The 24,238-nt window shown below is 38.4% G+C and overlaps 2 protein-coding genes across 2 annotated transcripts in view; both read left to right on the forward strand.

Annotated features, from left to right (window-relative positions):
* LOC136319150 (uncharacterized) overlaps positions 1-24,238 on the forward strand; it is a 348,276-nt gene that overhangs the window by 80,689 nt on the left and 243,349 nt on the right. The gene's annotated exons all lie outside the window — the stretch shown is intronic.
* On the forward strand, positions 72-24,197 carry LOC136324308 (butyrophilin subfamily 1 member A1-like). The gene is made up of 10 exons (XM_066257027.1): positions 72-83; positions 4,038-4,058; positions 11,396-11,416; positions 13,825-13,845; positions 15,586-15,606; positions 18,224-18,244; positions 21,494-21,520; positions 21,978-22,004; positions 22,932-22,958; positions 23,135-24,197. The coding sequence occupies exons 4-10, from the start codon at positions 13,833-13,835 to the stop codon at positions 23,662-23,664; spliced, it is 666 nt and encodes a 221-aa protein (XP_066113124.1). The 5' UTR covers positions 72-83; positions 4,038-4,058; positions 11,396-11,416; positions 13,825-13,832; the 3' UTR covers positions 23,665-24,197.

The following is a 24,238-nucleotide window of genomic DNA, read 5'->3' on the forward strand; positions in this document are numbered from 1 at the left end:
TTTGAATTCTCTTTGTGGTTGTTTCCCATAAAATTGACTTTAAATTCTTTTTTCTTTTTCAGATAAATTGGAGAAAAAAATAGGTAAGATTATTGATATTTCTTTAGTCTTGATCCAATTGAAAACATCTGGTTTATTTTAACCTTTGACATTGCTGGCCTTTTTATCAAAGTACCTTCCATTGGTTTTTCTTCCTCCTAGATGTCAACTGTCCCCTACTTGATTTTGTTTCCCGAAGTTAGAAGCGGGTAGGTAGGTAGAGACAGACTCCTGCATGTGACCCACTGGGATCCACCCGGATTGCCCACCAGGGGGCGATGCTCTGCCCATCTGGGCATTGCTTAGCTGTAATTGGACTCATTCTAGTGCTTGAGACGAAGGCCATGGAGCCCTCCTCAGCACCTGGGCCAACTTTTCTCCAATAGATCTTTGGCTGTGAGAGGGGAAAAGAGAGACAGAGAGGAAGGAGAGAGGGAAGGGTGGAGAAGCAGATGGGTGCTTCTCCTGTGTGCCTTGGCCAGGAATCGAACCCAGGACTTCCATACTCTGGAGCAATGCTCTACTACTGAGCCAACTGGCCAGGGCTCCCCCTACTTGATTTTGAGAAAGCATTTCTTTTATTTGGAACTCTGTCCATTTCTCTTTCCTACCTTCCATTCTTTCCCCATCCTTCTTTTTTATTTTACTGAATCATTTCCCAGCAGACATTGGTGGATTCAGGCTTGCAGTAAATTGATTCAGTTTCATTAAAACATTGGTGAGATGAAGGGTGTTAAGGTGATGGATGTGAGAATTTTAATGTATACATATGTCACAGGTTTATATTAGCATGTATAGACATATGAATATAAAAGTATGTATTTCTGGAAAATACTCAAACTTAAGACCTCTGTCAAGTATTCCAAGTTTGAGGGCCCATTACTATGCAATTAATACTTCTTCTAATTCTTGAGAGAAAAGACTCCAAACTTTTAGCATCTATTGTCTCTGTCCATTGTCTCCTCAAAGCCTGTGGCATGATAAATACCTTGTATCATTCACTGGTCTGGTCAGATGTGAGAGAGTGGGGCATCCCTCTTCCACTGTCCTTCATCATGTGACCTATGTATTCCAAGGTATTTAATTAAATACTTTATATAATTTTTCCTGGACTTTAAAAATATCCAACCATGCCCATTTTTTATTCTTAAGCTTTATTTTGAAACTAATATCAAATGACAAAGTACACTTAAAAATATACAGTGTTCAAAAGGAGGACATGTCATACGGCACGTGGAAAAGTGAACCATCTCTGACCTGTACTTTCTGTGTGAAGGGGGTAGGAAATAGTATTGACCGCAATGCTTTAAAAATAAGAAAATTTCATCATTCAAAGCTTAATATTGTCTTTTCCTAAACAGAATTCCAATTATATTTTCTTTGGAATGATCTTGGTGTATATATCTCTCTACTGTGCAGAGCAGATTCTATATGACTAGTGTAATAAATCCAGTTTTGTCATGAAGGTTTCCTCTACTGTTCACTTCCTCATCACTTGGTTAAGTCCCCGTCTCCTATGTGAATATGCTTGTTTTTTAATCTGAAAAAAAGTGATATTCCCTTAACAGAGGAATGATGAGTATTGTACATCCAAAACTTTCTGACCTAACTCCATCATCATTTTATTTACTGACTGATCTTGTGCACAAGGGACAGGGGAGGGAGAACAGCACTGACTCTGATGGGTGAGGTGTCCTTTGGATCCTCAGGGTTCCTGCTTTCACAGACATGAGTCCCCGTGTGCTCCACAGTGAGCTATGAAAGGGCACATTTCTGTTCTCCCTCCTACCAGAAAGTCTCTTTTCAATTGGAATGGGTTGTTTATTTCTTCCTTTTCCCTTTTACCTGAGAGTGAGCAGCAGAAAGGTCAGTATGGTAACCTCCTCTCCTGTCATTTTCTCATCTCTCACTTAAACCACTGTCTTCGTCTGAATGATCATCTCACTATTGTCTCAGAGTCTTGTTCTTCCAACTCTGATTCCCTGTCTTCAATTGTTGTTCAGTTTCTCCCATTATTACCCCTCCAATTGTCTTGTTGTTGCATCAAGAAATTAGAGCCTTTCAGTCAAATTAATTTTATCAATAAGATATCTGAAAGTCTAAGTACTTTTCAATTTTTGGAGTGTAAGTTTTCTCCAAGGACAGCTCAGGTCATTTGATCCAGAACCTCCCTCACTGTCATTTCTTTCCCTTCATCTGATTCATTTAGCTTCATTCAAGCCTGAGTTAAAATAGACACTCAAATACCATAAGACTGAAAATTAATAGGTGGACAAAAATGCTGTGATAGATGCACATAAGAACCTAACCTGGACTTATCTATACGAGCAGTCTTTCATCAACCTTTATACAATGGTTGTAGCAACTTTGTACATTGAAGGTACTGAATTATAATGGAATACATACATGTATAGAAACATCCAAAGACATTAAATTTGTCAAATATATCAGAGTGGTTCAAATAGAGTGAAATATAATCAAAAATAATTTTGGGGGGATTAAGATATTCTTATATTTATTATTTTTATTTTTATTAATTTTAATGGGGTGAGATTGATAAATCAGGGTACATATGTTCAGAGAAAACATCTCCAGAATATTTTGACATTTGATTATGTTGCAAACCCCTCACCCAGAGAGAAGGTGACAGAAGACAATCTGTCTTTGGGTGAGGGGTATGCAAAAATGATTTTATTAAAAATTAACAAAAAAAAAATTTTAATTTTACATAATTTTTACAATATGCTTTATTTCTCCTGTTTAAAGATCTTTTTAATGTTTTATTGAGTTTACTGGCGTGATGTTGGTAAATAAAAGTATGCAGGTCTCAGGCACACCATTCTGAAACACACCAGTCATGTATCCTTCTGTTTTTCTGTTATTTATTTTAAATCTTTATGTCCCCATATGTCACATGGTATTTTTAAAGTAGTACTGATGATTTCAGGTGAATGGATTTTCAAGGTATATTCTTTATTCATGGGATAGACAAGACTTGTCCACGTGGTTGAAACAACCATTATCAGGTGGAACGCTTCTGTTACCGCTTCTTTACAGTGTGCAGAAATCCTGTCTCATGTGTGTGTGCTTCTGTATTTGTTTCTAGGTTAAGAGAAAGGCTCAGTAAGGTCCAGTGAGAAATAGAATCTCCATCAGAGAATCCCAGTCTTGTGTCCCTCCTGAATTCAGCACCCATGAGTATTAAGATATTCTTCATTCATGAATGTGATAAAACAGATTCTCAATCACAGTGTGGGTAGAAATCAACCCGTGGCCAAAAACATAGAGGATGAAGCACCCAGACCCCTGACCCTGTGTCACTGGGAGGAGCTGTGTGTCAGTGCTCCTTCCACAGTGTGGTGGCCACTCTGCACGATGTCGTTGCCGCAGCAGTGAGACTCACTGATGTGTTTAAAGCATCCAATGACCATATAAAGCTAACAAACAGAGTAACAGAAGTATACATATTTCAAATAGACCAAGAATATTTTCAGCCTAGCCTCTGGTGGCCCCGTGGATAGATCGTGAACCTGGAACACTGAGGTTGCCAGTTTGACCGTGGGCTTCCCAGGACACGTCACCCAAAGGAACAACATACAATTAAAGTGATGTAGCTCTGAGTCCATATGCTTTTTTCCTGACTCGCACCACTTCTGTATGAAATAGTAATAAATTAAATCTTTCCAGAAAATCAATTATTTTATAAATTAATTAACAAGAAAAAGTAATACTTTTTAATTTTTATGTTATTTTACTAAATTAACTTCATTTTCCACCATTTTTTAAAGCAGTATACCTGTGAAAAATAGTGAGCTCTGAGCCTGTGTGTAGCTGTGCCTATGGTTGGTAGGAGTGATGTGTGTGTGTGTGTGTGTGTGTGTGTTCATCTGAACTGTAGTCAGGTTAATTCTGAATTTAAATATATCAGTAAATTTGAATTCTCTTTGTAGTTGTTTCCCATTAAATTGACATTGACTTTTTCTTTTTTTCTTTTTCAGAGGAATATAAAGAAACAATAGGTAAAATTATTGATATTCCTTTACTCTTGATCCACTTGAAAATATTCGATTTATTTCTCCCTTTGCAATTTCTGGCCTTTTTATCCAATTGCTTTCCATTAGCCTGTCCTCTTCCTGGATGTCAACTGTCCAGACCCTGATTCTGAAATAGCACTTCTTCTGTGTGGGGCTCTGTCCATTTCTGTTTCCTACCTTCCCTCCTTTCCCTTCCTTCATTCTCATTTTACACAATCATTTCCCTGTAGACATTGGCGGCTTCAGTCTCACAGTATATTGACTCAGTTTCATTAAGACATTGGTGAGACAAAGGGTGTTAAGGTGACAGATATATAATTTTTAATATATACATACATTATAGGTTTACATTAGTGTATACATATATGAATATACATGTATATATTTCTGGGAAATGTTTAAAATTAAGAACTCTTTCAAGTATTTCAAGTTTTAGATCTCATTATTACCAATTAATACTTCTCCAAACCCTTGAGAGAAAAGACTCCAAACTGTCAGCATTCAGTGTCTCTGTCCATTGTCTTTTCACAGCCTGTGTCATGATAAATACCTTGTATCATTCACTGGTCAGATGTGACAGAATGGGGAGTCCCTCTTCCACTGTCCTTGATCATATGACCCAGGAATTCCAAATTAACTAAATTTTTTACATGATTTTTTCATACAATATAAAATATCCATCCATACCTGTTTTTAATTCTTTGGCATTATGCTGACATTATTATCTAATGAGAAATGGCACTTAAAAGTAAACAATTTGCAAAAAGATGAAGTGTCTTAAGACGGGTGGAAAAGTGACACATTTCTGACATGTACATCTTGTGTGAAGGGTGCAAAAAATTATTGAACACAATGATCCAGAAAAAAGAAAATTTAATCAATCAGAGTTTAAGATTGTTTTCTTTTAATGACAATTACAATTATATTATTTTCCCTTAGGATTGGTCTAAGGAATTTGTTTCTCTAATATACAGAGCAGGTGTCACATGACTACTGCTTCAAATACAGTTTGTCGAGATGGGCGTCTCTACTGTACACTTCCTCATGACTGGCTAAGTCCCTGCCTTATTTATAACTACGTTTCTTTTTAATCTGAAAAAGATGCTTGTCCAGTGACATGGGGTTACTTAGTATTTCACATCCCAGCATTTCTGATGTAGTTCCTTCTTTGTTTAATTTCTTGACTTAGTATGTTGTGCACAAGAGACAGGGCAGGGAAAAAAGCACTGACTCCAATGGGTGAGATGGTTTTTAAAACATCATGATTCCTACATTTACTAATATGGGTCAATGTGTACTCAAGAGTGAACTAGGACTGGGGGCTGATTTCTGTTTTCTTTCTTATCTGATATTGTCTTTTCACCTGGAATGATTTGTGTTTTTTCCACTTACTTTTCAGCCCAAGAGTAAACAGGAGAAAAGAAAGTACTGATAACCTCCTCCCTGTGTCCTTCCCTCACCTGTTCCTTGTTCCGTGTCTTCTCTCTCAGTGACCATCTACAATTGTCTCAGTGTCTTGGTCTTTCAACTCTGACAAGCCATCTTATTACCCAACATTTACCATATGTTGCAACCAAGGAGACAGGGCCTTTCTGTCAGATGAATTTAACAAAAGGATATCTGGAAGTTTAGGTACTTTTAAAGTTTCTGAGTGTAAGTTTTCTCCAAGGACAGCTCAGCTGCTTTAGTACAGAACCTCCCTCACTGTCATTTCTTTCCCATTATCTGATTCACTCAGCTTCATTCAGCCCTGAGTTAAAATGGACACTCAGATACAATAAGTTTGCAAATTAATTGGTGGACAAATACGTTGTGCATAGACGCACATAGGAATCTAATCCTGTAATAACCCGTATGAGCTGTCTTTCAGTAAATGTTGTACTGTGGTTGTTCCAACTTTGTACAGTGTGGGTGCTATAAATAAATGGAACACAGCCTGACCAGGCGGTGACGCAGTGGATAGAGCATCGGACTGGGATGCCGAGGACCCAGGTTCGAGACTTTGTGGTCGCCAGCTTGAGCACGGGCTCATCTGGTTTGAGTAAAAGCTCACGGGCTCAGACCCAAGGTCGCTGGCTCAAGCAAGGGGTCACTCAGTCTCCTGTGGCTCCATGGTCAAGGCACATATGAGAAAACAATTAATGAACAACTAAGGTGTCGCAACAAAAAACTGATGATTGATGCTTCTCATCTTTCTCCATTCCTGTCTGTCTGTCCCTATCTATCCCTCTCTCTGACTCTCTCTGTTTCAGTAAAAAAACAAACAAGCAAACAATGGAACACAGCCTGACCTGTGGTGGCGCAGTGGATAAAGCATCAACCTGGAACACTGAGGTCGCCAGTTCAAAACCCTGCACTTGTCTGGTCAAGGCACCTGGGAGTTGATGCTTCCTGCTCTTCCCCCCTTCTCTCTCTCTCTCTTTCTCTCTCTCTCTCTCTCCTCTCTAAAATGAATTAAAAAAAATTTTTAAAAAGGAACACAAACATATATATTTATATATACATATATAAAAACATCCAAAGACCATTTTAAATATAACGAATATTTCAAAGTGCTCCACATAGAGTGAAAAGGGATCAAAATAATTTTATTATAAAATATCAAATAAATATATTTAAAATTTTACAGAACTTATTAAATTTGCTTTATTTTTCCTTTTTAAAGGATTTTTTAATGTTTTATTTAAATTATTGGGATGACTTTGGTTAACAAACTACACAGATCTCGAGTGCACAATGCTATCACACCTCATCTGTGTGTGGCAGTGTGTCTCCCGCCCCACTCACATATCCCTCTGTCACCCTCTAATTTATTATAAATCTTGATGTCTGCACATGCACATGGTATTTTTTAAATTGTAGTGATGATGTCAGTAGAATTAATTTTCAAGATATATTCTTTTTCTTAGTTTTATTTAGACAATTAATTTTAACGGGATGACATTGTTCAACTAGAGCACACAGATTTAAAGAAAAACATCTCCAGGTCATTTTGACATTTGATTATGTTGTTTACCCATCACCCCAAGTCAAAAAGTCCTCCGTCACCTTCTATCTGGTTTTCTGGTTTTCTTTATGCCCCTCACTTCCACCAACCCTCCCTCTCCTCCCTTCCTCTCCCCCTGGTAAGCACTGCACTTTTATCTATGTTCGTAAGTCTCAATTTTGTGTCCCACCTATGTATGAAATCATACAGTTCTTAGTTTTTTCTGATTTACTTATTTTACTCATTATAATGTTATCAAGTTCATCCACATTGTCACAAATGTTCCTATGTCATCATTTCTTATGGCTGAGTAGTATTCCATAGTATATATGTGCCACATCTTCTTTATCTAATCTTCTATTGAAGGTCTTTTTTGATAGTTTCCATGTCTTGGCCACTATGAACAATGTTGCAATGAACACGGGGCTGCATGTGTCTTTACCTACCAATGATTTTGAGTTTTAGGAGTATATACCCAATAGAGGGATTGCTTGGTCATATGGTAGTTCTATTTTTAAGTTTTTGAGGAACCACCATACTTTCTTCCCTAATGGTTGTACTACTTTACATTCTCACCAACAGTTAATGAGACACTCAACAAAACGGGTATAGAAGAAAAATATTTCAACATAATAAAGTCCGTTTATGACAAACCATCAGCTAACATAATATTAAATGGCAAAAAACTGAAAACTTTTCCTCTAAAATCAGGAACAAGACAAGGCTGCTCACTCTCCACTCTTATTCAACATAGTGCTGGAAGTTCTAGCCAGAGCAATCAGACAAGAGAAAGAAGTAAAAGGCATTCATGTTGGGAAAGAAGAAGTAAAGGTTTCACTGTTTGCAGATGATATGATCCTGTATAGAGAAAACCCCAAAGACTCCACAGAAAGACTATTAGGAACAATAAACCAATATAGGAAGGTCATAAGATAAAAAACTAACATAGAGAACTCTATTTCACTCTTATATGCCAACAATGAAACTTCAGAAAATGAACTCAAAGAAATAATCCCTTTTACAGTTGCAATAAAAAAATAAAATACCTAGGAATAAACATAACAAAGAATGTAAAGGACCTATATAATAAAAACTACAAAGCATAGTTAAAGGAAATCGAAAAAGATACATTGAAATAGAAAAAATATTCCTTGTTCTTGGATAGGGAGAATAAATATATATATAGTTAAAATGACCATATTACCCAAAGCAATATATAAATTTAATGCAATTTCTATCAATATTCCAATGTCATTTTTTAAATAAATGGAAAAAAAATATCAGGTTTATATGGAACCATAAAAAACCTCAAGTAGCCAAACTAATCCTAAGGGAAAAAAATTAACCTGGGAACATTACAATGCCTGACTTCAAATTATATTACAGAGCCACAATAATCAAAACAGCATGGTATTGGCTGAAAAATAGGCACTCAGACCAATGGAACAGAATAGAAAGCCCAGAAATAAAACCACATGTATATGGTCAAATCATCTTTGATAAAGGGGCCAACAACACACAATGGGGAAAACAAAACCTATTCAATAAATGGTGCTGGGAAAACTGGAGAGCCACATGTAAAAGAATGAAACTCGACTAAATTTTGTTCCCTTGTACAGAAATTAATTCAAAATGGAGCAAAGACCTAAAAATAATATCTGAAACAATAAAATACATAGAAGAAAACATAGGTACTAAATTCATGGACCTTGATCATACAGAACATTTTATGAATTGAACTCCAAAGGCAAGGGAAGTGAAGGCAAAGATAAATGAATGGGACAACATCAGACTAAGAAGCTTCTGCTCAGCAGGAGAAACTGACAACAAAACAAACAACCAACTAAATGGGAGATGGTATTTTTGAACAACAGCTCAGATAAGAGGCTAATATGCAAAACATATAAAGAACTCACAAAACTCAACAACAAATAAGCAAACAATATGATAAAAAAAAATGGGGAGGAAGACATGAACAGACACTTCTCCCAGGAAGAAATACAAATGGCCAACAGATATATGAAAAGATGCTCATCTTCACTAGCTATTAGAGAAATGCAAATCAAAACTACAATGAAATACCACCTCACACCTGTTAGATTAGCTATTATCAACAAGACAGGTAATAAGTGCTGGAGAGGCTGTGAAGATATATTCTTTATTCATGAAGTATAAGTGACTTGGCCACGTAGCAGAAACAATCATTAGCAAATGTAACGCTCTTGCTGTGACTTCTTAACAGTGCATAAAAAACCTCTTCCATATACGTATGCTTAGATATTATTTTCTCAGCTAAGGGAAAGGCACAGTAAGGTCCAGTGAGAAACAGAATCTCTGTCAGAGAATCACACTCCTGTCTCTCCCCTGAATTCAGCACCCATGAGGATTCAGATATTCTTCTCTCAGGAAAGAGTTGAAACAGATAGATGCGCAAATAAATACCGCGGGGTTAAAAATCAATCCCTGGGTAAAAACATGGAGGACGCAGCCCCCAGACCCCTGAGCCTGTGTCACTGGGAGGAGCTGTGTGTCAGTGTTCCTTCCACAGTGTGGTGGCCACTCTGCACCATGTCGCTGCCGCAGCAGTGAGACTCACTGATGTGTTTAAAAGAATCCAATGATCATACTAAAGATAACAAACTGAATCAAAGAAACATAAATATTTCAAAAATAGACCAACACTATTTTAGCCTAGCCTGGCTCAGTGGACAGAGCGTGGACCTGGGACACTGAGGTGGCCAATTCGACCCTGGACTTGCCTGGACACGGCACCCAGGGCAGCAGCTACAGCTACAGTGAAGCAGCTATGAGCCCACATGCTTCCCTCCTGCCTCTCATCCCTTCTCTATGTAATATTAATAACTAAAATATTGTCATTAAAACAATTATTTATAAAGTAAACACCTAAACTAATATTTTGAAAACATATTATTTTACTAAATTTACTCACTTTTCAACGTTTTTATTTACTGTTGAACAGCTGCAGAAAATAGTGAGCTGTGATCCACTGTGTAGGTGTGTGTTTTGGGAGAGCATGTATGATTTGACGTGTGTTTCTGTGTTCATCTGAAATTAACCTAATTTTAATTTTAATTTATCTGTAAATTATAATTCTCTTTGTGGTTGTTTTACACAATATTAACATAAACCTTTTCTTTTTTTTTCTTTTTCAAGATACGTTAATAAAACGATAGGTAAAATTACTGATATTAATTTACTCTTAATCTACTGGAAAACTTCTGGGTTTTGTCTCCCATTGATGTTTCCAGCCATTTTATCCAAGTGCCTCCGTTGGCCTGTCCTCCTCCTAGATGTCCGCTGTCCTCACCCTGATTCTGAGACAGCGCTTCTCCCCTTTGTGAGTCTGTCCATTTCTATTTTCTACCTTTCACACTTTCCCTTTCTTTCTCTTTTCATTTCACACAATTATTTCCCTGTAAACATTGACTGCTCTTACAGAAAATTTGCTCAGTTTCATTAAGACATTGGTGACACGAAGGGTATAAAGCTGACAGATACGAGAATTTTAATGTACACATATGTTATAGGTTTATATTAGTGTGTTTATAAAGAGAATATATGTGTGCGTATTTCTGGAATACATTCAAACTTAACACATCTCTCAAGTATTCCAAGTTTGAGGGCCCATTACTATGTAATTAATACTTCCCTAAACCTTTGAGAGAAAAGACTCCAAACTGTCATCATTCAGTGTCTCTCTCTATTGTCTTCTCACAGCCTGTGTCATGATAAATACCTTGTATCATTCACTGGTCAGATGTGAGAGATGGGGGCATCCCTCGTCCACTGTCCTTGAACATATGACCCAACTGTTCTTTTAAAAACATCCAACCACACCCGGTATTTATTCATTGGCATTATGCTGACACCATTATCAAATGACGTATGTATGGAGCAGGTGTCATATGACCAGTGTAACAAAACCAGTTTTATGGAGTGGGGCGCCTCCACTCTACATTTCCTCATCACTGGTTCAGTCCCTGTCTCATATGTGAATATGTTTGTTTTTTAAGCTAAAAAAGATGATAGTTCAGTGACACAGGAAAGCTTAGTATTACACATGCCAGAATTTCTGACCTAATTGTTTTATTTCCTGACTTATTTTTTTGTGCACAACAGACTGGGGAGGTAAAAAAAAGTGTTGCTTCGATGGGTGAGGTGTCCTTTGAAACGTTATGGTTCCTACTTTCACAAATACGGGTCAGTATGCACTCTAGCATGAACTTATGAAAGGGGCCTATTTCTGTTCTCCTTTGTACACAATATTGTGTTTTCACTGGGAATGAGTTGTTTATTTCTTCCTTTTATTTTTCAGCCAAGAATGAAACCAACAAAGGTAAGCACCGCTCACCTCCTCCCCTTGTCATTCCCTCATCTGTTCCTTACTCCCTTCTCTTCAACTCTGAATGACCCTGTACTTGTTGTTGCAGTCACTTGGTCTTTTAACTCTGACTCCCCGTCTTCATTTGCCTTTCAGTTTCTCCCATTTCACACCACCATATTTCTTGTTGTTGCAATCAAGAACGCAAAATCTTTCTGTCACATGAATTTTATCAATCAGATATCTGGAAGTTTAGGTACATTTAAAGTTTCTGAGTGCAAGTTTTCTCCAAGGACAGCTCAGGACACTTGACTCAGAACCTCCCTCACTATTGTGTCTTCCCCTTCATCTGATTCACTCAGCTGCATTCAGGCCTGAGTTAAAACAGACACTCAGATACAATGAGGTGGTGAATTAATTGGTGGACAAAGACGTTATGAATAGACGCACATAAGAACCTAACCCTGTGTTTACCTAAACGAGCAGTCTTTCAGTAACTGTTGTACAGAGGTTGTAGCACCTTTGTACAATGAAGGTACTGCAATTAGCATTGATTCTAATTAGATATAATTTATATATATACAAGTCCAAAGATCATTTTAAGTATAACAGATATTTCATACTGGTTCACACATAGTGAAAAGTGATCAAGAATAATTTTATTAAAATATATCAGAACAGGCCCTGGCCGGTTGGCTCAGTGATAGAGCGTTGGCCTGGCGTGCAGAAGTCTGGGTTCGATTCCCGGCCAGGGCACACAGGAGAAGCACCCATCTGCTTCTCCACCCCTCCCCCTCTCCTTCCTCTCTGTCTCTCTCTTCCCCTCCCGCAGCCGAGGCTCCATTGGAGCAAAGATGGCCCAGGCGCTGGGGATGGCTCCTTGGCCTCTGCCCCAGGCGCTAGAGTGGCTCTGGTCACAACAGAGCAACACTCCGGAGGGGCAGAGTATCGTCCCCTGGTAGGCAGAGCTCGCCCCTGGTGGGCGTGCCAGGTGGATCCCGGTCGGGCGCATGCGGGAGTCTGTCTGACTGTCTCTCCCCGTTTCCAGCTTCAGAAAAATACAAAAAAAAAAAAAAAAAAAAAAAAAAAAATATATATATATATATATATATATATCAGAACAAATATTTTTTAAAATTTTAGGATACATTAAATATACTTTATTTTCCTTATTTTAAATGGATATTTAATGTTTCATTAAAATTATTGAGGTGACCTTGGTTAATAAAAGCACGCAGGTCTCAGGTGCACAATTCTATCACACCTCCTCTGTGTGTGGTGATGTGTTCTCACCCCAGTCACAGATCCTCTGTCAATCTTTTATTTATTTTAAATCTTTATGTCATCACATGTCATGAGGTATTTTTATAATTATAATGATGATTTCAATGGAATGGATTTTCAAGGTATATTCTTTATTTATGGAATAGAGGATACTTGTCCACGTGGCAGGAACAACCATTAGCAGATGAAGGACTTTCGCTGCCGCTGGTTTACAGAGTTTAGAGAACCTGTCTCATGTGTGTGTGCTTGGATATTTGTTACTTCATTAAGAGAAAGGCACAGTAAGGTCCAGTGAGGAACAAAATCTCTGTCAGAGAATCTAAATCCTTTCTCTGTCCTGAATTCAGCCCCACATGAGAATTAAGATAAACTTCATTTAGGAATGACTTAAATAAAAAACCCAAACTCAATGTGGTTAAAAATCAGTCCATGGAAAAGAACATGGAGGACGCAGCCCCCAGACCCCTGACCCTGTGTCACTGGGAGGAGCTGTGTGTCAGTGCTCCTTCCACAGTGTGGTGGCCACTCTGCACCATGTCGCTGCCGCAGCAGTGAGACTTACTGAGGTGTTTAAAGTATCCAATGACCATACTAAAGCTTACAACTGAATTATAGGAACATAAATATTTCAAATAGACCAAGAATAAATTTAGCCTGGCCTGTGGTAGCCATGTGGATGGAGTGTGGACATGGAACACTGAGGTGGCCAGTTCGACCCTGGACTTGCCCGGACACGGCACACAGGGCAGCAGCTACAGCTACAGTGAAGCAGCTATGAGCCCACATGCTTCTCTCCTGCCCCCAATTTCTTTTCTCAACAATATCAATAAATAAAATGTTTTCAAAAACACAATTGTTTTATAAATTAAGCAGCAAAACTAATATTTCTAAAATTTTATAGTATTTTAGTAATTTTACTTCCTTTTTCCACCTTTTTATTTACTGTAAAATACTTGTGGACAATATTGGACTGTGTCATTGTGTAACTGTCAAGGGGGCAAGTGTGATTTGTTGTGTTTTGTGTGTTCATTTGACACTTGGTTGTGATAAATTTTAAATTTGAATTTATCAGTAAATTTGAATTTTCTTTGTGGTTTTTTCCCTTAAAATTGACATTGACAATTTTTTTTCTTTTTCAGAGGCATTCATGAAAAAATTAGGTAAAATGTATGATTTTCCTTTACTCTTCATCCCCTTGAAAACATCTAGTTTGTGTCTCCTTGGATACTTCCAGCCTTTTTATTCAAGTGTCTCCTGCTGGCCTGCCCCCCTCCTTGATGACTAATGTCCCCACCCCAAGTTTGAGACAGAACTTTTCCCATTTGTGGCTCTGTTGATTTCTATTCCCTTGCCTTTCATCCTTTCCAATTTCTCTTTTGTCATTTTATACAGCTATTTCCCTGTAAATTTGGCTACAGCCATCTTGAAAAGAATCCCCACACTTTCATTAAGAATTTGGTGAGATGAAGGGTTTCGAGCTGACAGATAAATGGTGTTGTGTGTGTGTGTGTGTGTGTGTGTGTGTTTTGAAAATGTCCAAACTTAGGGCCTCTGTCAAGTATTCCAAATTTAAGTGGCCATTTGTTGGGCCAGTGGCAGTGGCCAAGCAGGTTCATATTGGGTTCAGGCAGACAGTATCAAAAATATGGAGCCAGAAAATGGTGGGCCATTCTGTTTATTAGAGTCTCAAAACAGTGGATGAGCAAGTAGGCAAGGCAAACTGCTTCTCTCTCTCTCTATCTCTCTCTCTCTCAGGACTCACAAGCAAAACAGGCTGATGGGGTAAAGAATCCTCTTCTGGCAAACAATAGCAAATAATGGTCCCTCCCAATGGTGGCAGGCAATCTTCAATTTACACTCTGCCACTCTGAGTGTAAGCACCTGCAGCCTTACACAGACTATACACACGTGGTGCTATCCTGCATTCATGCAGCGATCACGCAAAGTACAAGGAGAGCAAGCCTAACACACTTGTTTGCCCAACACCATTACTATGCAATTGATACTTCTCCAAACCCTTGAGAGAAAAGACTCCAAACATTCAGGATTCTGTATCTCTCTCCATTGCCTTTTCACAGCCTGTGGCATGACAAATACTTTATATCACTCACTGGTCAGATGTGAGAGAGTGGGGCGTCCCTCTTCCACTGTCCTTGATCATATGACCCAGGTGTTCCAAATTAAATATTTTACATAATTTTTCTGGCTTTTAAAAATAGCCTAACATGCAGGTTTTTAATTCTTTTCCACTATTGTTGACACAGTTTTCAAATGTCAAAAGCACTTAAAAATAAACAATTTGCAGAAGGATTAAATATCTTAAGGTGAGTTCAAAAGTAATACATCTCTGAACTCTACTTAACATGTGAAGGACACAAGAAATGAATACTGACGGCAATGTATCAAAAAAAAACCTCAATTCAAAGCTTAATATTGTCTTTTTCTAATGACAATTTGTATTATATTTTTGATTCCTAGGGAATGATTTTTAGGAATATATCTCTTTAATGTACAGAGTAGGTTTCATATGACTAGTGCAACAAAAACAGTTTTGTCGAGATGGGCGTCTCTACTGTATGCTTCCCATCACTGGTGAAGTCTCTGACTCACATGTAAATACCTTTGTCTTTTAATCTGAAAAAGGTGATAGTCTGCTGACATGAGAATGTTTAGAATTGCACATCCCTGTACTTCTGACCTAACACATTCCACATTTTATGTCCTGATTGACCCTGATGGGTGAGATATCCTGTGGATCCTCAGGGTTCCTGCTTTCAGAGACATGGGTCCCCGTGTGCTCCACAGTGAACTAGGAAAGGGGCTCATTTCTGTTCTCCGTCCTACCTGACATTGTGTTTTCATATGGAATGAGTTGTTTATTTCTTCCTTTTGCTTTTCAGCTGAGAGTGAACAGGAAAAACGTAAGTACCGATAACCTCCTCCCCTGTCCTTCCTTCTCCTGTTCCTTACTCCTTGTCTTCTCCTCAGTGACCATCTGCCATTGTCTCAGTGTCTTAGTCTTCCCACCTGATAACCACCTTCATTTGCTGCTTAATTTCTCCCATTATTACCCCTCTCTTTCTCTGGTTGAAATGAAGGAGACAGAGTCTTTCCAAATGAAGTTTATCACTAAGATATCTGGAAATGTAGATAGTTTTAAATCTATTTGGTGTAAGTTTTCTCCAAGGACAGCTGGGGTCATGCGACTCAGAACGTCCCTCACTGTCATTTCTTTCCCTTCATCTGACTCACTCGGCTTCATTCAGTCCTGACGTAACACAGACACTCAGACACAATTAGCTTGTGAAATAAACGGTGGACAAAACTTTGTGAATAGACAGACGCAGGGAGCACTGACTCCTGTGCTGACCGACACGAGCATCTCCAGGAACTCCCGTGCGGCGGTGGGAACAGCTTTGTACAATGAAGGTACCTGGGGGTCCCACGTGAGCTAGAGCCCTGTGCGCCTGCGCAGTCGCTGTGCCAGTGGGACACGACCCGGAAGTGGGAGCGCATGCGTGGTTGCTCCCATCGTTATATCAGCTACTTCTGTACTAGCTAACTCAGCAGAAAGAGGGAGCACATGCACAATCTCCTCTCTACCTAATAAAAACTCACCTTGTACAGTCCAGTTCCCTGTGGCGTTTGTTGCGTTTCTCCCCCCACGTTGGCTCCACTTGCATTCTTTAACCTCGGCATCAACCTTCCAAGGGGCCCTGGGACCCCAACATTACTGCAGCTAGAAATGAATGCAAACATATATGGCAGCATCCAAGGACCATTTTAAATATGACAGACAGAGTGAAAAGGGGTCAAGGATAACTTCGTTTAAGAAATCTGCAAGTATTTAAAAATTTGACACAATTCATTTAATATCATTTTTCCCTCCTGTTTGAAATTTAAATGTTATATTGAATTTATTGGGGTGACCTTGGTTAATAAAAGCATGCAGATCTCAGGTGCACAGTTCTCTTACACCCCATTCGTACATGGTTATGTGTCCCCACCCCAGTCATGTACCCTCTGTCACCCTTTAATTTGTATTAGAGCATGTCTGCTCATAGTGAGCTCTGAGCCACTCTGTGTGTGTTCACAATCATCCTGAAAAATTTATTTAAATGCACATTTTTCAATAATTTCCATTTTCTTTGTGGTTTTTCACTTAAAATGTACATTGATTTTTCCATTGTTTAACAGAAAATTTCAGAATATGTAAGCTAAATTTCCTGCTGTCTTTACTCCTGAACTATTTTAAACGATTGGTACTGGGTGTCTTTAGTATTCCTTGCCTTCTTATCTCCATGTCATCTGTCTGCTCATGTTTCCTGGCTGTCTAGTCGTCTGACTCCATGTTTTTGGTATTCGGATTCTCTGCTATTGAGTGATGTTCACTGCTGTTTCCCTCGCCTCCACCCTTTCCCATTCCTTCCTTTTCCACTTCATGTCTCCATTCCCTATAAACAAGGGCATTCTCTGTCTGGAGAGAGTTGTTGCAGATTCATTAAGAAGTTTGTGGCATTATTTTACAGATATTACTTGGAACCATGAGAACGTAGAACCTATGTCAGTAATTTTAAGTGTGAAGATCAATAATCATGCAACTGTTCCTCTCCAAAACATTATGAGGAAAGAGATGATTCCAAGCTTGCTGAGTTTAGTTTCTCTACCTGTTTGCTGTTCTTTCAAAGTCTGTGTAAAAACTGACACCATTCATTTGGTCAAGTGTGAACTTGATGGTCACACTTGCACTGCCTTTAAGCATATAATCCAAGTGTCCCCACCTATCTACATATATTTCATAATTTTTTCTGGCTTTAAATATAAATTCCATCCCTACTAAGCATTCTCCTTTTTACATTTTTAATGGCATGCTTATCATATTGGCAAACTTCAGTTCCAATCAAATATTTTTGGAAGGAATTTATATATTAAAGAAAGTTCAAATATATCTCTCAATTCTGAAAATCTTAAATGAAGACACAAGTACCACTGTCTTGTTGTGTTTTCAAAAGGAAACAATATAGACATTCAAAGTTTAATATCTTCACTCTCTAAAGACAATTTTAATTATACTCTTCAGGCTAATATATTCAACTTCATTTAGTTGTATTCAATTCTATTTGTAGACACACAATTTAAGAATAAATCTCTTTAATGTACAGAGCAAATTTCATGTCATCTATTCAACAAAAACAGTTTTGAATAGATAGGCGCCTTTACTGTATAATTCCATGTACACTGTCATGTACCTTAAGCCATTCATAAATATGTAAGAGATAAAACTCTCAGTGGTCTCTCTGACACTTCTCCAACATTTCTCTTTTATTTACTCATTTGAGAAATGTCATTTATTTTTCTCTCTTTTCTAGGGATAAAAGTGGTGTCTCACCAGTTTTTCACTTTGGGTTTGTTTCCTGCTGACTGTTTTCTCATTATATCTGTCCTACCAATTGACTTTGAATTGGCCATTGTCAATTGGTCTTAATTGTCTGTGTTTGTTCCCCCATATTTACAAAACTTTTTTATTTTCTTTTGCAGAAGAACTTCAGAAAGAAATTGGTAAGTTTCCTCAGACGAGCAGTCCTTTAGTATTATATTTCATGGAAAAATGTTTTCTTGTTTGTTTCTTGTTCTTTAAATCATTACTAATCCCATCTTTGCTCTTTTTTTCATGAATTTTAAATTACTTAAACAATTTTTATCTGTAAGAGGTGATAGTCCAATGACAGAGAAACGCCTCATATTGCACATACCAGAAGTTCTGCCCTAAAATCTTCATGAGTTTATTTCCCGATTAGTCGTTTGGATAAGGGATGGGGGAAAATGGCATTCCCTCTGATGATGAGATGTCTTCTGAATCCTAATGGTCCCAGTTCTTATAAATATGGGTCAATGTGCATTTCAGACTGAGCTACAAAAGGGATTCCAATTTCTGTTTTCCTCCCTTCCCCCACTTGTGATTTCACTTAGAATGACTTGCCTATTCCTTCCTTTGCTTTTTAGGGGCGAGTGAACAGGAAAAAAGGCAAATACCAGCATGAAGCTCACTATGTCTCTGTTCTTCTCCCATCTGTTTCTTGTGCCCTAGTACATTAAAGTGTGAATCTTATAAGTTGTAACTACTCACAGACACTGTCTTTTTACAAAATATCAATTCTGTAAGTGAGCTAATCTCCTGAAATTTGCATGAAAGTTTTCAAAGGGACATCAACAAAGCCTACAGTGTAATTGGAAAGAGATAAAATGAGTGTTTAAAGTATAGTCTCCTAACATTTTGCTCAGATAATTTGGCATTAGCTTAGATCAGGGGTCTCAAACTCAACTCAGCATGTGGGCCGCAGAACAAGATCACAGCCATTCGGCGGGCCGCACTAGGTCTACAAAAGGCAACTGTTACGCAACACTTTTCTCATTGCAGTTGAAAACAAAAAAAAATCAGTACAACAAGCACAATCGTACATGCAGTTTACTCAGTGTCACAAAACGACCAGAAACTGTAGTTCGCATCACAACTGCTGTTAACTAAGCTAATATCTAGCTAGGATGCTAGAAAAATGAAAAATACAAGTAGGCCCCTAGGCTTACTTAATTTTATCCAAAATATATTGAACTTCGTGGATTAGTCTGCGGGCCGCATAAAATTGTTCGGCGGGCTGCGAGTTTGAGACCCCTGGCTTAGATCCACTAATACTTATTATTATTATTATTATTATTATTATTATTATTATTTACTGAGAGGAGAGGAAGCAGAGAGACAGATTCCCACATGCTCCCCAACTGGGATCCACCTGGAAAGCCCACTAGATAGCAATGCTCTGCTCATCTAGGGAGTTGCTCCATTGTTCAGCAACTGAGCTCTTCTTAGCACCTGACATGGAAACCATGGAGCCATACTTAGTGCCTGCGGCCAACTCACTCCAATCAAGCCATGGCTGCAGGAGAAAGAGGGAGGAAGGGAGAAAGAGAAAGAGAGAGAGAGAGAGACAGAGAGAGAGAGAAGTGAGAGGGGGACAGGTAGAGATGCAGATAGGTTATTTTCCTGTGTGCCCTGACAAGGAATTAAACCCAGGACATCCACACGCCAGGCTGACACTCTACCACTGAAACAACTGGCTAGTGCTGGTCCACTAACAAGTATTAAATTATATTTCCTCCAAACACATAAGTCAGTAATTCACATCAATTTTATTTCATTTATTTTCCATTTCCTTTTTTAAAAATTATGTGCTGAGAAATTCTCTACTTATATAGAAGATAAAGGACCAAATTCTTTTAAGCTTCTGAGGTAAATGACAAAATCGGAGAGTATACCAAAGCTTTTCAAAGATAATTTGAAGTCCTACCAACAACTAAATTAAATTTTATTGTAATTCTGTTAAATGTTAAGACAGAAAATATCAGACTTGCAAAAAGATTGCACCTAGTCTGAGAGTTATTCATGTTCTCAATGGTTGTGACGTATTCTAAACAGACATCTCCAGGTCTTGTACATATGTTTACTACTAATTATACAAATAATCTTTACACTTAAAGATATCCTGTTTAATCTCACATAGAAAGATTTGCAAAACTAAAACTCAATTTCAATACACGATTATCAGGATAACATTGACATCTTGATTAAATTCCTTACAGCCTTAAAACTTTTCATAAAGAAACTACGAGTAGAATAAAATGTTTTTATCTTTCTGTCCACATCTTTGCCATTTTTCTTTCATTCAATCAGTTGTGAAAATTCCTTCTCTTTTCTCAATTATCTAAGATAAAAATGAGCTCCTTGCATTTTTTTCATTTCCTGATTTTTGTTTAATTTTTTCCCAATTACATTTATGCTGCTGATTGTCTGTATAATGAAAATTGTTAGCATATTTATATTTTCTGTGTTGCTGTTCCTTGACATTTACATGAAGGGTTTTCTATTTTCTTCCATTTTACTTTTTGGAAAATCTTCAGAGTGAAATGAGTAACCTTTTCCTGACATACTTTTTTACTGGTGTACTTTTTATAAATATTTTATCTTTTTTCCTTTTCTTTTCCTTTGCTATATCCTTAGCCTTTTACCTTCCAGATATACACCCCAATGTCATCATGAGCTTGGTGATGTGAAGGGGATTAGACAGATGATGTGGTTGTTTCCATTCATAGAAAGCTTCCTGTAACGTGGGCCCCTCACATCTGCTCTGAGACGGAGCCCATTGTGTCTACTTGACGTTGTCCCAGTTCCTAATGCCAGGGTCCACCCTCCACAGCTGCTGAGTAGGATGAGCTCCTCACTTGCTGGTCCTCCTAACACTTTGTTAAACTGATGTCAGGTATAAATTGAGACTCACGAGTCCACTTCTCCTGACCATGTTCTCAAGTTTTGCTAAGTACATAAATATTGTCTATGATTTTACCTGATCATTTTCTTATTTTGACCATAGTTATTATTCCTCTTTCATTTTTATTTTAATTCATTTAATTATTCATTAAACAAATTGCTTTTCTTTTAAAGTCTTTCACACATGAAATTTTCACTTAGTAAAGTCAATAATATATCTCTAAAGTCTAAGGCTATTTTCTGAGATGTCCCTACATTGTTTTTTTAGTACCCTTTCAGAAGAATTATTTAAAATCTCATGCATTCTTAATCTGTAGTAAAGTTTTCAGATGAAACAAACTTTACAGATTTCTTTCATTACTTCTGAAATGAGCGTTACTTGGCCAATATGCAAACGGAAACATTGCCAGATGTGCAGCTCTATCTGCATCTTCCTGAGGAGGCTGAGAACTCCTGTCTAATACGTGTTTCTGTGTGTTTTCTCTCAGACAGGAGGAAGGCTCAGTACAAGTCTGGTGAGTAGTGCTTTGCTCCCAGAAAGCTCCATTCATTTGTCACTCTGGGTCGTCCCCTGTAGCAGTCGGCGAGGTTGCAGATACACAAAAAGTCAATAATTGGCAGAGAAACAAAGAGAGAATCATCTTCCTAAACTTCAAAAAATTCTGTCTGTACTTCAAACCACCCGTGATCCAGCACATTCTTTCTCCTCTCCTCTCTCTTCCTTCCTGTCTTCATTGAATTTCCTTCCTTCCACTCAGTCTTTGTCCCTCCCACATTTTGCTTCTGCATTTCAACCTGTCTCACATATGAGCATATTTATTATCATGCTGGAAAGAACAGAATATTATAATAAGGACAGAAAGAGGAAGTTCAAGAGATTTAGAAGAAATGTTACAAAGACAGGAAGAAGTGGAAAAGACAGAAACACGGAAGGAACAAAAGTAAAAGTCTGTCTGTTTTGTTTTTTTGCAGGTTGGAAGAATTCGTTATTATACGCTGGTGAGTGACACGGGATGTGATGATGAAAGTCTTGTTGTCAAAGAATTTGTTAGGTGATCACACCCTATGCACGCAATGCTGACAACCAAAAAATATCAAACATACTGTCTATGAACTCAGTAGATTACTCAGTATTCTAACAGATGTTTTTGAACCTCTACATTTCAGCAGTTTTTATGTTGTTTAATTGCACCTCACATTGTGTTTTGATCATAGCAAGTGTTAGCATTTGCTAAAATTTGAGAAAAAAACAACAAAAATAACCTCCTTAGTCTGACTCACCATACACCCGTGATGGCGAAACTATGACACGCGTGTCAGCACTGACACAGGTAGCCATTTTCAAAGACACACGGCCTCATGAGGCCGCATGCCAGAGAAGTATGGGGCCACATGCCAAGAAGGATGTTTCATCCTCAATTCCTGCATGGCCAGGTGCAGTAGCCGAGGATAAAACATTTACAGTAGTGTAGACACTCTGTGCAGGAGGTCTGTAGGCCAAAACAACAGAACTCCAGCACAGAGCGTCTAGTTTTGGGACATCTGGTTAGGCTGTTTTTCTTGAAGTGACAGACCATCTGAGTTATGCTTTGTTTTTTGGTGAATTTTGACACACCAAGCTCAAAAGATTACCCATCACTGCCATATGCCCTACTTACTGCACTATCAATCATCCTAAAGAGATTATAGATGTTTATCCTGTAAGAATGTTGGATAAAGAGAGCATAAGGACAAGTCAAATCTCCAATCACACATAATTCAGATTGTAAAAGAAGCTCTAGTAAATGAAAGAGCGTTATCTTTGATTACTGTTTTCTTGAATTAATCCTGAGGAATCTCCTAATGAATTTATACTCACAATATTCTGGAAAGAGAGACAACTTATTGTTCAAATGGTGAGTTCTCATGTTCATTTTTTCCTTGCAGATTGGAGAAAAGAAGAGTTCAAAGCTGGTGAGTCTATGATGGTGCAGGAGGGACCCTGGCCCTTGCAGGGTGGTCTTGGGGAAAGATGGGTGGAGAGGAGCTGGATCTACCCAGGACCAGAGGAGATCTCAGAGAATGGGAACCCTCCAGCCCAGATATACTGAGACCTTTCTCAAAATCATGACGATCTACTTATCTTGTAGTAACTATGACCCTGGACGCAGCCACTGCTCATCCTGCCCTCCACCTGTCTGAAAATGGGAGACGAGTGACCTGGCAAGAAAGGAGACAAGATCTGCCCGGCTCCACCCAAAGATTCGAATCCCTTCCCTGTGTGCTGGGTCAGCTGAACATCAGCTCGGGGAGATGCTACTGGGAGGTGGAGGTTGGGAACGCATTTTCCTGGGACCTGGGAGTTTGTAGACACAACGTAGCAAGGAAAGGGAGGGTCAACATGTCCCCACAGAATGGCTTCTGGGCCATCAGGCTCTACAGTGGGGAATACTGGGCAGTCACTTCCCCAGAAACCCTTCTTACTGTAGGAGAAAAGCCCCTCAAAGTGGGGATATTTCTGGATTATGAGGATGGAGATGTATCTTTCTTTAACATGACACATGGGTCCCACATATTCAGCTTTCCCAAGAACACTTTCCACGGTGTCCTGAGACCTCTTTTCAGGCTCTGGCCCTCGGACTCAGGTTCCCTATCCGTCTGCCCAGGTGAAGGAAAATAAGTGACTGATGTAATTCCTATGCTACAATTACTGTCATAAGAAATACTTACTTTGGGTCCCAATGGTGATCACATTTCCCAGGTGAGATACAAATAGACTGTTTCCTTCTCCTTACTGGTTCAGGTTCAGGATGAAGCTCTGACACACAGACTGATGATTGTCCTCCATGTCAACGTCCCCTCTTCCTTAGTTATAGAGTCCTCTAATTACACACCTAGAGACCCTCACACAAATGGTAGATTTCCCACCTCCCCTGCTGCCTGTGACTAAATGATGACCTGTGTGTTATAAGGTGAATTATTCTGTGTGACCCCTGAAATGTGTCCTTAAATGAAAATTGTGTCCTTTTTTTCTCCTTTACTTTTTCTGCTAGCTATAGTATGTCATGATGGATGGAACTAAAATAACATCTATGACCATGTAAACTAACATGGGTGGCAGAAAAAGGAAAATGACCTTGGGTTTTACCAACATCATGGAACCTCTGTATTGCTCAATTCCAGCATTATTGTCTGAGAGGAATAAACTTTTCTACCTTTAAGAAATTTACATGGTGAATATTTGTCCTCTTGAT

This window comes from Saccopteryx bilineata, chromosome 1 (genome assembly GCF_036850765.1).
Source record: "Saccopteryx bilineata isolate mSacBil1 chromosome 1, mSacBil1_pri_phased_curated, whole genome shotgun sequence".
Lineage (NCBI taxonomy): Eukaryota > Metazoa > Chordata > Mammalia > Chiroptera > Emballonuridae > Saccopteryx > Saccopteryx bilineata.